The sequence below is a fragment of the Paramisgurnus dabryanus genome, chromosome 9 (genome assembly GCF_030506205.2).
Source record: "Paramisgurnus dabryanus chromosome 9, PD_genome_1.1, whole genome shotgun sequence".
NCBI classification, from domain to species: Eukaryota; Metazoa; Chordata; class Actinopteri; order Cypriniformes; family Cobitidae; genus Paramisgurnus; species Paramisgurnus dabryanus.
In genome coordinates, this window is record NC_133345.1 from 36697011 (window position 1) to 36710221 (window position 13211).

Below are 13211 nucleotides of genomic sequence, written 5' to 3' on the forward strand. Positions count from 1 at the left end.
TTCCAAACAAATAAAATATTTTTATTGTGATAAAGAATTAAATACTTGGAACTTTTATTACAGGTTAACGAATGGCTTTGCCTGAACTGTCAAACACAGCGGGCCTTAAATGGAATGGGACAACAAGGGCCTGCCAAATTAAAGTCCAATGAACAACCTGAAAATGTGGCTGTGTCAGCACCACCTCTAATACAAGTGGGACCATCATTAGTTCCAACCAAAGTAGCTCCTGATGTTATTGAAACCCAAAAGAAAGATGTTAAACAAGTCCAGCCTGAGACAAAAATACCTAAACAAAATGAAGTTCAAGCTAAAATCATCACTGATCAAAAAAGGACTCCTGTTTCAGAAGATATTCGGAAGGAACCAAGCTCAGCTTCTCCAAAACTGGTAGAGAGTATCATTAAGCCACAACCTGCATCTTCTGAGAAAAAAGAAATATCAAATCCAAAAGAACCAAATAAAGAGAAAGAGCTTGAAAAGTCTTCCAGGAAATCTAATTCACCTCCACAAGCAGAACCTCCAAAACAGGAATCAAGTTTCTTCGGATTTGGGTTTGGTAGTCCTAAAGTGCAACCTGCTTCTAAGCCATCTGAGTCCACCACTGGAAAACGTTTTGGCTTTGGTGGTCTTACCGAAACGGCTAGATCGCGTTCACCCTCACCACAAACTGTTTCTGCTGTCTCTGGAAAGGTGTTAGGCTTTGGATCCTCCATATTTAGCTCAGCATCTAATCTGATCTCATCAGCTGTTCATGATGAGGCGTCCACCACACCACCCACTTCTCGAAAGAGTTCTGCTGTTTCACAGACAACAGTAAAAACTACACCACCCACCTCTCTCAAGGAATCTACAACAGTAGCAGATTCTAAAGTTTTATCAGTTGGTAAAATCAAACCACAAGCAGCACAAAAGCATGATGAGGGAAAACCAGAAATTAAGCCAGTTTCAGCACCCCAATTACCTCAAAAGCCTGTTCAAAAGAGCTGTCCGCTATGCAAAGTGGAACTTAACCTTGGTTCCAAAGATGCCAAGAATTTGAACATGTGCACTGAATGCAAGGTTACTGTGTGCAGCCAATGTGGATTTAATCCAATGCCTCATCAAACAGAGGTTAGATATTCACCATCTTTCACTATTTTTAAGATCTATCGGTACTGTTCTTTATTTAATTAACTTTTATTCAAAGTAGTTAGAGTACCCAAATTGTATCATTAGCAGTGCATTATAGTTATAGAAGGCAGAGATATTTTTGTTAATATGTGAACTACTTTATGAATTAAATACATTTAAACTTGTTGTTTCTATTAGCATAGTGCAGAATATACAATGCAGTATTCAGGAAAATGTATTTATAACCCAGTGTATTCTCTAGGTGTTAAAATCTTTAACCAGCATTAAAGACATAAATATAAGGGGTCCCTTAAGATAACTTCATTTATTAATGTTTTCAAAAATGTGCCTTTAGTAATAAGTTTTACTTAAGACTGTTTGTGGAGGATTTATTGTATTGACATTGCTCTAAAAATCTTTAATCTAAAATCTTTGCAGGTTAAGGAGTGGCTCTGCCTGAATTGCCAGGTAAAGCGAGCACAGACAGGAACAGACACATCTGAAAATGCACAGTCGGTTCCCTTAGTGAAGGACAACCAAACTCCATCCAAAATTGACAAAGTACCTACAGTTAAGCCTAATCCTGATGAGCAGTCCAACATTGCAGCTGCGGAAAAGACAGTGCCTCCTACTAAAAATATAAATGAAGATGTATTAGTTCCAGGCCCACAACAAGAGTCAGTTACAGATGCTAATGCAACTCAATCAGTTATGTCAAATAAAGAACAGCCTAAGAAAAACAATCCGCAACCAGAGCCTGCAGAAATACCACCGCTTGCGACCAACGATGCAACCTCTCCCGCAAAATCTGCTCCATGTTCACAAACAGAACCCCCAAAACAGGAATCAAGTTTCTTCGGGTTTGGATTAGGCGGTAATAAACCATCTGAATCAACCAGTGGGAAGTTATTCGGTTTTGGTGGCCTGACCGAAACAGCTAGATCTCGATCACCTTCCCCACAGTCTGTTTCTGCTGTCTCGGGGAAAGTCCTCGGTTTTGGATCCTCATTATTTAGCTCAGCATCTACTTTGATCTCCTCAGCAGTTCAGGACGACTCTTCAAAAACTCCACCAACCTCTCGAAAAGGCTCCAGTGAGTCTTCACCAACACCAACTGCACGCAAAGGCTCTGTGACTTCTCAAAGTTCCTTCAAGGGTACACCTCCAACATCTCGCAAGGGATCTGTTGCAACACAAGACTCCAATAAGACACCTCCTCCAAAAGAGGTCAAAGCGCCCATTGAAAAGAAGCCAGAGGAGAAGAAACCAGAGAAGTTTGATAAAGCCAAAGTATCAAAATTGACTGAAGTGAAGGATAAACTTGAAACAAAGCAAGATAAAATAATAAAACCTCTTGAAAGTAAACCTCAGTTAGCTGCATCCACTTGCCCATTGTGTAACATAGAGCTTAACATGGGCTCCAAGGATCCACCAAATTACAACTCCTGCACTGAATGCAAGAATTTAGTATGTCAGCTTTGTGGATTTAACCCTATGCCTTACCTTGCAGAGGTAAGTCATACTATTTGTCATAATATTTTTTCCTTAAAGATTGCTAAAGCTTTGTTTTTCGAGAGTTATAAAACTACTATCTCATTCCTTTTTTCAGTACTTCAGTTTTTAATTACTTAGAAATTTGATGTTTTTCTTTAGCAATACTACAATTGAATGCAATAGTACATTAAAAAAAATAAACACATAGAAGTATAAGGACAGATATTGCAAGTATTGATGGAGGTTGGTAAAGCTGGCTTGATTTGATTCAATTTAATTTAATTTAATTGCTTAGTGAAATACATCAAACTCTGGCTTCGTTTCCAAAGAATGCAGTCTGATTGTGTCTAGATAATAAACTCCTCTCTGGTTGATTTCTTTCAAGTCGTACTGAAGCTCTTATTATATGTTGGTGACTAATCAGTTGATGTCTGTCAGACAGGAAATCTGGGCTGGTAGATTCTTCACTGCGTAGTTCGTAACCTCTGTAACGCTCAATCATTCTCCAGATGGCTCTTTCTAAATCATTGTAATTTTACTAAAACTCTACAAGGGCTGAGATTGCAGTAAAAGAGCCAATAAAGACATTAGGGTTCTGCGGGGGCCGATAACTGGCTGGCTTTATTTCAGGTTCATCCAGTAACAGCCAATGTAGATGCTGTCCACAAAACCATGCTGGGTTTTTAAGTAAATTGTGGATCTGAAGCTTAAAAACTGAAAGTAAGCACTAAATCCCTATGGTGATATAAAACCACAGTTTGTGAGCAATAAAAGACATTTTTAAAAACATTGAAATTTATGAATGTACTTTGCATTGGAAATGTGGACAAACTTTTATTTGGTGAGCTGCCCAGACCTTGAGTAAACATTATGCATGAAGTGCAGAGGAGATATATATTCTGTATGAGTGGTATTTATGCTTCATGCTAATGCTGAAACATGCTGACTCTAAGCAGAAAAATATCTGTGTTTGAACAAAAGTGTGATTATGTAACAGGCTGATTGTAAAAGCCACAGCTCGCAGTCCAGTCTGTTCAAGAGATTGAGGGTTGTGCAAGAGCATTATGTGATAGTATAGAGGTTTGGAAAGCTGGTTTAAAACATGGTATGCCAATATGTGAAGGTGGCGAATGTAGGGGCGTGAGTAGTCAGATTTTAACTTTGTCCAAGTGGACTGATGGACTAAGTCTCTCACACCATCTGCAGTGTGATCATGTCCTGTTCATTAACAGCCATATGAGCAGCATGTCAGTCTGAAACACAGCCGTCTATCATTAATGCTAATGTGACTTCCTGTGGTTGTGACCCTTACCATCTGTGTTCTCTGGATACTTCTGAGCTGTTGTTGGTAACAAAAATTGAAAATCAAATGCTGTTATGAATTTATTTTTTATTATTTTGGCACAAGGAAGGACATTGCTCATAGTGTAGATTTATTGTCTTTTGGGTTTTTAGTTACAGTAATGTAAGATCACAAGATAAGTACGACAAAACTGTCTGATGGTTCCATATCTTTTAATGCAAGATTTGGTAATAGTGGTTGATGGACATATGGGCATTGCTTTTCTCTTGGTGTACTGTATATGTTTCTGGCAACATATATGGATAATTTAAAAGAAAAAACACAAAGTTTCACTTGAAAAGGACACATTGTTCCTGTGGTGTCAAAGCATTGATATTAAATTGTGTTTCTTTGCTATTCAGTCCTTTTATCCATAAAGAGCACTATCTTGAATATATAACATATCGTTTGTCCTCTGGTAGAAGGGTAGTTTCATTGAAAATGACCCACTTAGTAAAACACAGCCTTGCATTTTATGCACTAAATCATGTTTGACATTGCATTGTCATTCTGCCCTTTTGGATATGACATTCTGGAACCTCTTGTAAAATGCCCTTAACCTCTAAGATCCGGCACCTTGTCACAGGAGAAAGGACCCTGTGTATCTAATGTCAATAGGAAAATACAGACCCAATCCACCTTTAAATGACAGTGCGTTATACACATAAAAAATCAGTGGTTGGGAAGTATGGACAATGCTAGTTTTGACTTGTGTGCTTTCACTTTATGTAAACATTGTAAATATGGGCGTCATGTGTTTATAATGATGATTTTATTATTGAGGCTTTTTCAGTGTTTGGAAAGCAGATTTCCAGTATTTTTCATACCATCATGAATCATATCGGTTAATCGTAAAGAACAGTGCATTTATATTTTGCCATCTGTGCAGTATTGGAGCAAAAGTGGGTAATGTCCGCTGTGTTTCCTCGCTGTTTTTTTGGTGCCCAAACAGTGTGTATCCTCTCTGTGGGACTGGTCTTTCCATGGCTTTTCATTAACAAAAAAAAAAAAAAACAATTCACTGATGACATACAACATGGCTATTGTCACTGCGCGCAAACATTGCCTGTCTCTACCTATTTTTTTTCCTATTTACCTATTTCTTCTTTGTCTGTTTGATTGTGGATGTGTTTGGGTGTGTTTTGTTTGTACCCTGCATTCTTTATGAGCAGTAATGTGATCATCCCAGTGTACTTTAGAATTGTGTTCAGCATATGGAAGAAGAGTTTAAGGTGTGTTGTGCTTGTCAATAAAGATGTTTATTAGACTGGGACTCGAATAGGCACGCAAAACCCACTGGACTAATTTAATAGTATAACCAGCTCAAATTGTAAAGCCTGACATGCCTGATAGGGGCCACAGTCAAGTGATTTCTTTTAAATGAATAGATCAGAGATGAGCATCTGTTGTTTTTAGTTCTTTTCATAAAAAGTTGTTTCAGTTGTTGTTGTTTTTTTGGAAAGATGCAAGCAGCGCACCATTTGGAACAGATCTAATTTGGGCTTTTACGTAAGATGTATGTACAAGACACTTTATTCTCTTAATCTTTCACCTGCGCTTGTTGTCAGCACTAGCCCGGCTCCACGGGGGGCAGAGTGGGCCTGGCCCACCCAATCAGAGGCTAGGCCCACCCTTGCCCCACACCACATAACAGCCAATCTTTTGGCCAAAAATCTGTAATGTTATACTATATTAACAGACATAAGAATAATTCTTAAGAAAAACTGCATTTCAGATAAAATTAACATTTTTAGTTTGTATCAAGTTTGTTTTAGTTGATGTAAATAGTTATTTGAAAAGAACTGCTGTTTTTATCAAATCTAAAGTTACTTAATTGATACAAGATTTGTTAAAGGGATAGTGCGGCCAAAAATGATATTAAACCCATGATTTACTCACCCCCAAGCTGTCTGAGATATGTCCATTATTTTTCAGACGAACACATTTTCAGTTATTTTAGAAAATGTTTTAGATCTTTCAGTTAATCAAATGTAAAGTTACGGGGTCCACGTCCTTCAAGTCCAAAAAATGTGCATCCATCCTTCACAAAAGATATCCAAACGGCTCCAGGATGATAAACAAAGGCCTTCTGAGGGTAATCCATGCAGTTTTGTTGAATAAATATCCAAATTTAAAACTTTATAACCTGAAATAATTAGCTTCTGGTAGCGCCGCCATCTCAGACTCCTCTGTTTTCAGGAGAGAGTATCAGCATAGTGTACGCACTTTTCTTCAAGTTCAAGTTCAAGTTCAAGTATGCTTTATTGTCAATTTTCCACATATACAGTACATAAATGCAGAGAATCGAAATTGCGTTACTCTCAGACCCCGGTGCTTACAGATAACATTTAAATTAAAGCCTAAAAATCTAGAACAATATAAATTGTAGAAACAACTATACAATAAGGGAATATGAAAAGAAGAAAACAAAGGCATATAATAAAATAAAATAAAAAATATAGTTAAATAAAGCATCTGGGAAAAATCCAAGATGGCGGCGCGACCACACGCAGCGGCTTCTCTCTGTCCCGACAGAACGGTGTTTTCGTGTTTTTTGTCTTGTGAGTCGCATTGTTTTTGTACGTCGTCGTCACGTCTACCTGTCTGCAAGCGCAAGTACAGCCGTATGCTGTTTTTATCAAATCTAAAGTTACTTAATTGATACAAGATTTGTTAAAGGGATAGTGCGGCCAAAAATGATATTAAACCCATGATTTACTCACCCCCAAGCTGTCCGAGTTGCATATGTCCATCGTTTTTCAGACAAACACGTTTTCTGATATTTTAGAAAATGTTTTAGATCTTTCAGTTGATTAAATGTAATGTTACGGGGTCCAAAAAAAGTCCAAAAAAAGTGCGTCCATCCTTCACAAAATAAATCCAAACGGCTCCAGGATGATAAACAAAGGTCTTCTGAGGGTAATCTGCGCGGTTTTGTTGTAGAAATATCCAAATTTAAAACGTTATTAACGTAAATAACTACCTTCTGGTAGCGCCGCCATCTTAGTCGCGTCCGCATTCAGGATGAGAGCTTACGCAGCCTACGGAGGCTACTCTGCTGCTGCTCTGTGCCCCCACCCTCCGAATTTGTCATACGTCACTAAGAAAAGTGCGTACACTACGCTAATACTCTCTCCTGAATACAGAGGAGTCTAAGATGGCGGCGCTAATATAGTTATTTACGTTAATAAAGTTTTAAATATGGATATTTCTACAATAAAACTGCACGGATTACCCTCAGAAGACCTTTGTTTATCATCCTGGAGCCGTTTGGATTTATTTTGTGAAGGATGGACGCACTTTTTTTGGACTTGAAGGTCGTGGACCCCGTAACATTACATTTAATCAACTGAAAGATCTAAAACATTTTCTAAAATATCCGAAAATGTGTTTATCTGAAAAACGATGGACATATGCAGCTTGGACAGCTTAGGGGTGAGTAAATCATGGGTTTAATATCATTTTTGGCCGAACTATCCCTTAAAAGAACCCCCCCAATCCGACCCGTCCACCTGGAATATAACATGGCCCACCTTTCATCTCATATCTGCAGCTAGGCCTGTGTCAGCATCTTAATGACATTATAGGTTGCACACACCCTAATGTATAATATTGCCCCATCCCAAATGCAGCAAATATCACAGACAGCTGCAGGAATAGGTCTTAAATGTTGTGAAATCCAGACGGCAACTGTTGCTAAGTCCAAAGGAGAGCTTTCCTGGAGGAGACGCTGAGTGTATAAATAGTCTGAGATGAGACTAGCGAGACAGAAAGAGAGATGTACCTAACCTTTTTTCTTCTTTTCTTCTCTAGATGCTTTTAAAGCAGTGAGCTCGATAAATGCCTCAAGCGTGTACCTGCATGTTTCACTCTTTCCATGAAAGCAGTCAAATGAACACCACTAAGTCAGGGACAAAGCGTCTGCTGAAGCACTCAGTGTTTTATATTTTTTTATATGGAGATGTGGAAAAAATTCTGTGTGTACCGTCAACAAGAGTCGAACTAGATGAATTGCACCCTTGATTTTACATTTTGCTGAGGCAGAATTGAATTCGAGTAAGAAATCGTTTGAAAAACATCCTTTTTTCTGTCTGTAACTGCAATGGGGCGGCATGGTTTGGCCGTGAGCCTTCGGTGTCGAGCACTCTGCTTATTACAGATTAGTAGGTCAAGATTCTCTATTATCAATAGACATGATTTATTGAGACTGTACCGCTGTGGGGGTGGTTGAAAGCTCACTATATTAGCCAGCTACAACGGTTGCCAAAGGCAGTTGCCAGGAATCAATAGTGTCAGACGGAGCTCTGCAATGCCGGGGAGGCACGGCACCTCTAATATATATCTTTGGCTTTAAATTCATCCTATTACTCAAATGCAAATCTGTTCCCGCTTTGTAGCACGGGCATACTGACAAAATGAAACAAATCCTGGCTGATGCTCACAAGGAATTTTTTTTCACCTGTGTGAAAGGTTTATGAATTTTATGCAAACTCGTGACAAGTCACTATCAAATATGTTTTTTAGTGTAGTCTGACTAATCGGAGCAGCTGTTAGTATGCATTCACAAGCATGCATGCTCATTTCAGGAGATTTGCATGTGGAATACAAAGTGTTATTATCCTAATGGATTTTGGCAATGCGCATTTGCTGCTCTTAGCAAATGAACGGGAGCGACAGACCCCTAGTAGCTCTTAAAAATGAATGCAGATCTCCGAAGCATAACAGTTTGCTGTAGATCTAGCTTCAGCATTGTGAGCACTATTTCAAGTATTGAATTAATTCATTTTATGGCTATTTAAAGATGAGGTGTTGAGCAAAATGAAAAGAGCAGGTATCTCTTTCAGTCGGCTCATTGAGGTGCTGTAAAGCTTGTTGTGTTATATCACCAGAGACTTGGTGTTTATTTCAAGTATTGAATTAATAAATTTTATGGCTATTAAAAGACGAGGTGATTTAACAGATTTGAGCATGTTAAAAAATGAAAAAGCAGGTATCTCTTTCAGTCGTCTCATTGAGATGCTGTAAAGCTTGTTGTTTCTTATCGCCAGAGATTTGGTGTTTATTGTTCTATGGTTAATCACAGAAAACAAGGGCCATGTGAGTCCTCTCTCCGGGCCCGCTGGTTTATGCCGTTTGTCTGTAATTAAAGAAGACTTTGCATGGTGGGTAGCCAGGCTCAGCCGATTCAGAACCAGCTGTGGCGGTCACACAGATGCATTTATTCAACAGGAAATACCAGCTAATGATGCAGCCTTCGGTCATTGTGTCAGATGCTAACAACACCATATTTGATTAGGTAATCATTGCAATATTAGATGTAATAGGAGTAACATGGGATTGCATTTGATTGCGTTGAAATGTCTAACCGAGAAGCAGTGTTGGAGACAAATTCTAGTGCTTATTTTATTTTTTTCACTTTTAGTTTAATGTGCAGTCTTAAATGATGATTGATTTTTTTAATTTTTGTGTGAACTGTCGCTTTAATGCCCTGAGACGACATTTCTAAGGAAACCTACTTTGTGTGCAGGGTTTCCCACAGAAAATGTGTTAAGGAGGTAGGGTTGGATGGGTGGGAATGGGCGGGGGCGTGGCAATCAAAGAGGTGGGCGTACGCGTCATGATAAAAATGAAAATATATTATTTTAAAACATTTAAATAAAACTTAATTTGGAAGAAACTATGACAGAAAATGAACATATATCAAATCAACAGGCACGTGAAACCTAGCTAGCAGGTTGCTCAAACAACAAAATCACCAGCTAACCTACTTTAAATTTGCAAGAACTATAGACTATTACAATAACAGGCTTAAATAAACCTGTAACACAAGTCCACTTACAGTTCTCACGGACACGCGTTTTATCAACTGGCTATCCTCCAGACAGTTGACGGACCATTTCTCCTGTGTGGCGTGCGTGCGCGCTCGCGGTGTGAAGGGCTTCTGCGCTATTCTCCGAGATGTTTTATCAACTGGCTACTAATTATCCTCCAGACAGTGACGGACCACGTCTTTCTCTCATTTGGCCGTGTGGCACGCATGCCCGCTCGCAGCGCGTCCGTGCTATTCTCCGAGATGCACTTGATGGCCTTTTGTGCAGCAAATTTTTTTTTGGACAACCTAGTTAAGGCGGTAGGGTTTCCCAGCTTAGGCGGGCCACCTGAACTGCAAAGTGCTGCGGGAAAACCTGGTGTGATTAGACGCAATTAAAGGAAGGGTGCATGATTTTTGAAAAACACTTTGGAAAAGTGAGTCGGGTCGAGTACCAAAACACACTTTTAGCCAATCAGCAGTCAGGGACATGGCATCATTGACTGGGTTGCGTGTGTGTGGCTATGTGTGGGGCGGGTTTATCAAAAGAAGGTCCAGATTCTAAGGGTGTCACGAAATTAAGTCACAACCTCGAACTTCGAATTAAAAAATGGAATTGCCGATGCTGCCACGCCCCCATGTCACGTCCGGTCCGCTTGCAAAGCTTTTGTAGTGTAAACGCACATGTGGCTGAATGTGTTCGAATAGCCACGCAAGACCGCCTTCTCTCTGCCCATTTATCTAATCTGAGGTACTGAACACAATGTTTTACATCTTTTCTGACTTCTGGTGTGAACACACGTGTACAGCGCTATCTTTAGCCTTTCATTGATAAAACTAAAGCTGCTGATCTCCGCAGTTTCATTTGCAAAGAGTGTGAAAGTTGCGCGATCTTATTTCATCAATTGCGCTGAAAATTAAGAGAAAGTGCTTACATATGCATGTACAAAAACCCCTGCAGCATGTTTACTTACAACACAAGCAGCGGACTCTGACATAATATAAGTTTTTGTCCATATAAACTCGTCAACGCTCGCGTTTAAATGACAGGAAGTTTAGTTTTATCAGGTATGTGTGTGAACCATATTTTTCCAGGTAAAAAAAAGGAAAAAAAACGAGAATCGAACCGAACCGTGACCTTAGAATCAAAAGTGTAATCAAATCGAGGATTTGGAGAATCGTTTGGAATTGGAAACCCTATCAGATTCTATTGGGGTAGGGGCGTGTTTATTTAGGTCATTTCAAATGTCAACATTGGCTTTCAGAGACCTTAAAGAATTCAAATTCAGAATTGCAGTTGCCTCCAGTACAACTTTTTTTTATAGTATAGCTGGTGGTACTTGTTATGCCATTTCTGTCATGTACTAACACTGTGAGGTTGGAAGTGATGATGTTGGCTAATGTACCATGTTTACCTCCTGCATTCCTATGAATCTCAGAAGACTGCGGGTGATGAAATGGAGAGCAGAACATTTTTGCTGCGGTTTTCATGTTAGCTAGATTGTGCTGAATATCTGTGAACATTTTGAAATGGTGATTAGTGTTATAATGTTTTTATGATCTCAGTGTTTTTTTTTTACTGAAGTACAGCACAACGCTATTTCTGTGTGTTAAGTAATTATTGTCAAAACAAATTTTACTTTCAATGCAAACTACTGTATAGTATCTTATTGTATTGCTCTTCTGTTTTCCCCTAAAGTGGGTGATGTGTAATTTTAATTCAATTATATAATATTTACTGATAATATAGCGTATTTTACAATTGTGCATCGTACCAAAGCAGCTTCACATGAAATAGAAACAAAGAAAACACAGAAAAGCAAAGAAAAACAAAGCATGGCAAATAATAAGTACTGTAGTACTCCATAAGCTATATTATGAATATAGTCTAGGAAGGAGTACAATGAGGTATTCAGTTTTGTTAGTACAGTAATAGATCAGTGTAGTATGTTATATTCAAATTTCTAACTACAGTATATAGTAGTATTAATTATATAGTAGTAGTATTAAATAGTATTAAATATAGTAGTATTATATTTCTACCTAAAGATGTTCAAGTACAATTTCTTTTGTGATTATGACAAAGGATGGAAAAACATTACTGTATAACTGGACATGTTTCCAGACATGAGATGTAGTCATGCATACTTTCTGCAAAGGAGTTTGCCATCATTATCTTGAAACCAGCCTGCAATGTGGGAAATTTCACTGTGCAAATTGCATTTAAAAGTGAATCCCTTTAGAGTATGTACAACGTTACTCGATTTGCATAATTCCTTTAGTGAATTGGGTGCTGAAACTTTTAAAGAGAGCTTGAAAATAAACAAACGTTATTAGCCAATTCATTTATAGTGAAGTGGACTGTTTTGGTTTCTAATCAGTCCTGATCCCTGTATTGCGGTATTAACAGATGTGAAACTAACAAATTTAAAAAGCCATTTTTTCTTTGCAAAATGTGAAAAGATTTATTATTCTGGTGCGCCGACATTTGAAATTTCTAAATGCTTGAGCTGTTGTAATTGATCTTGGAGTATGACGTCTCTCCTTGACTGGTCATTGTAAAATGAATGTAATCACCGTGTCATACAGTTTTAGAGTGATCTGAATTGTGAAAAGCATACTTCTGCGTTGTAATTTTCTCAGGATATCGAGTTTTGAGTCGTGAAACCCAGCCATGACCTGAAAGCCATGTTCGTTAAAAGTGGCATATTTTTCCTGCTTTTAAAAATCTGGACAGAATCAAGCATAAAACATTGATCACATCCACTGAGCACTTTTGGGAAATCTTCCTGGTTTTCTTTTAAAAACTGCAGTGGAGTACGCAGCCTTATTTTATTGGTAGAGATCGACACTCTGCATTGCAATCTTTGCAAGAAGCAGTGATGAGAACGTCTCGGTTATGGATGTAACCCTCGTTCCCTGAAGGAGGGAACGGAGACGTCACGTCGTGACCGACGAATTGGGAACTCGCTTAGAGAGACCAATCTGCTTCGAATACTACTAAAACGCCAATGAACTTGGCATTGAGATATTTGCATAATGCTGGCGCCGCCCCGCCAGGTGCGTATATAAGCAGCAGGTGCAAATAAGGAAATTAGCTTCTTTTTCGCTGAGAAAGCCGGAAAGTGTGACCGGCCGTAACAGTAGGTGGCAGCACCTGTGGCGACGGGACGTGACGTCTCCGTTCCCTCCTTCAGGGAACGAGGGTTACATCCGTAACCGAGACGTTCCCTTTCAGTCGGTCACTACGACGTCACGTCGTGACCGACGAATTGGGAATCCCTATCAAAACGCCACTAGGGGCTGACCTCTTCCAGTGACTGCGTAAAAGCCCTCCGGTTCCACTTAAGGAGGAGGAGGTAGGTTTTAGGGCAGAAGGCCGGGCACTAGATGTTCCTTTAACCCCACAGAAGTGCCAGCGACTGGGAAGCGCCCTACCTGAGCGGGATAGGA

At 39.1% G+C, this 13211-nt stretch overlaps 1 protein-coding gene across 5 annotated transcripts in view; it reads left to right on the forward strand.

The window, feature by feature from the left end:
- pclob (piccolo presynaptic cytomatrix protein b) overlaps positions 1-13211 on the forward strand; it is a 93936-nt gene that overhangs the window by 25261 nt on the left and 55464 nt on the right. For all 5 annotated transcript variants that reach the window (XM_065283537.1, XM_065283535.1, XM_065283538.1 and 2 more), the window contains exons 14-15: positions 64-1113; positions 1552-2625. In XM_065283537.1, the coding sequence (XP_065139609.1) occupies positions 64-1113; positions 1552-2625 (2124 nt within the window). The remainder of the gene's footprint in view (positions 1-63; positions 1114-1551; positions 2626-13211) is intronic.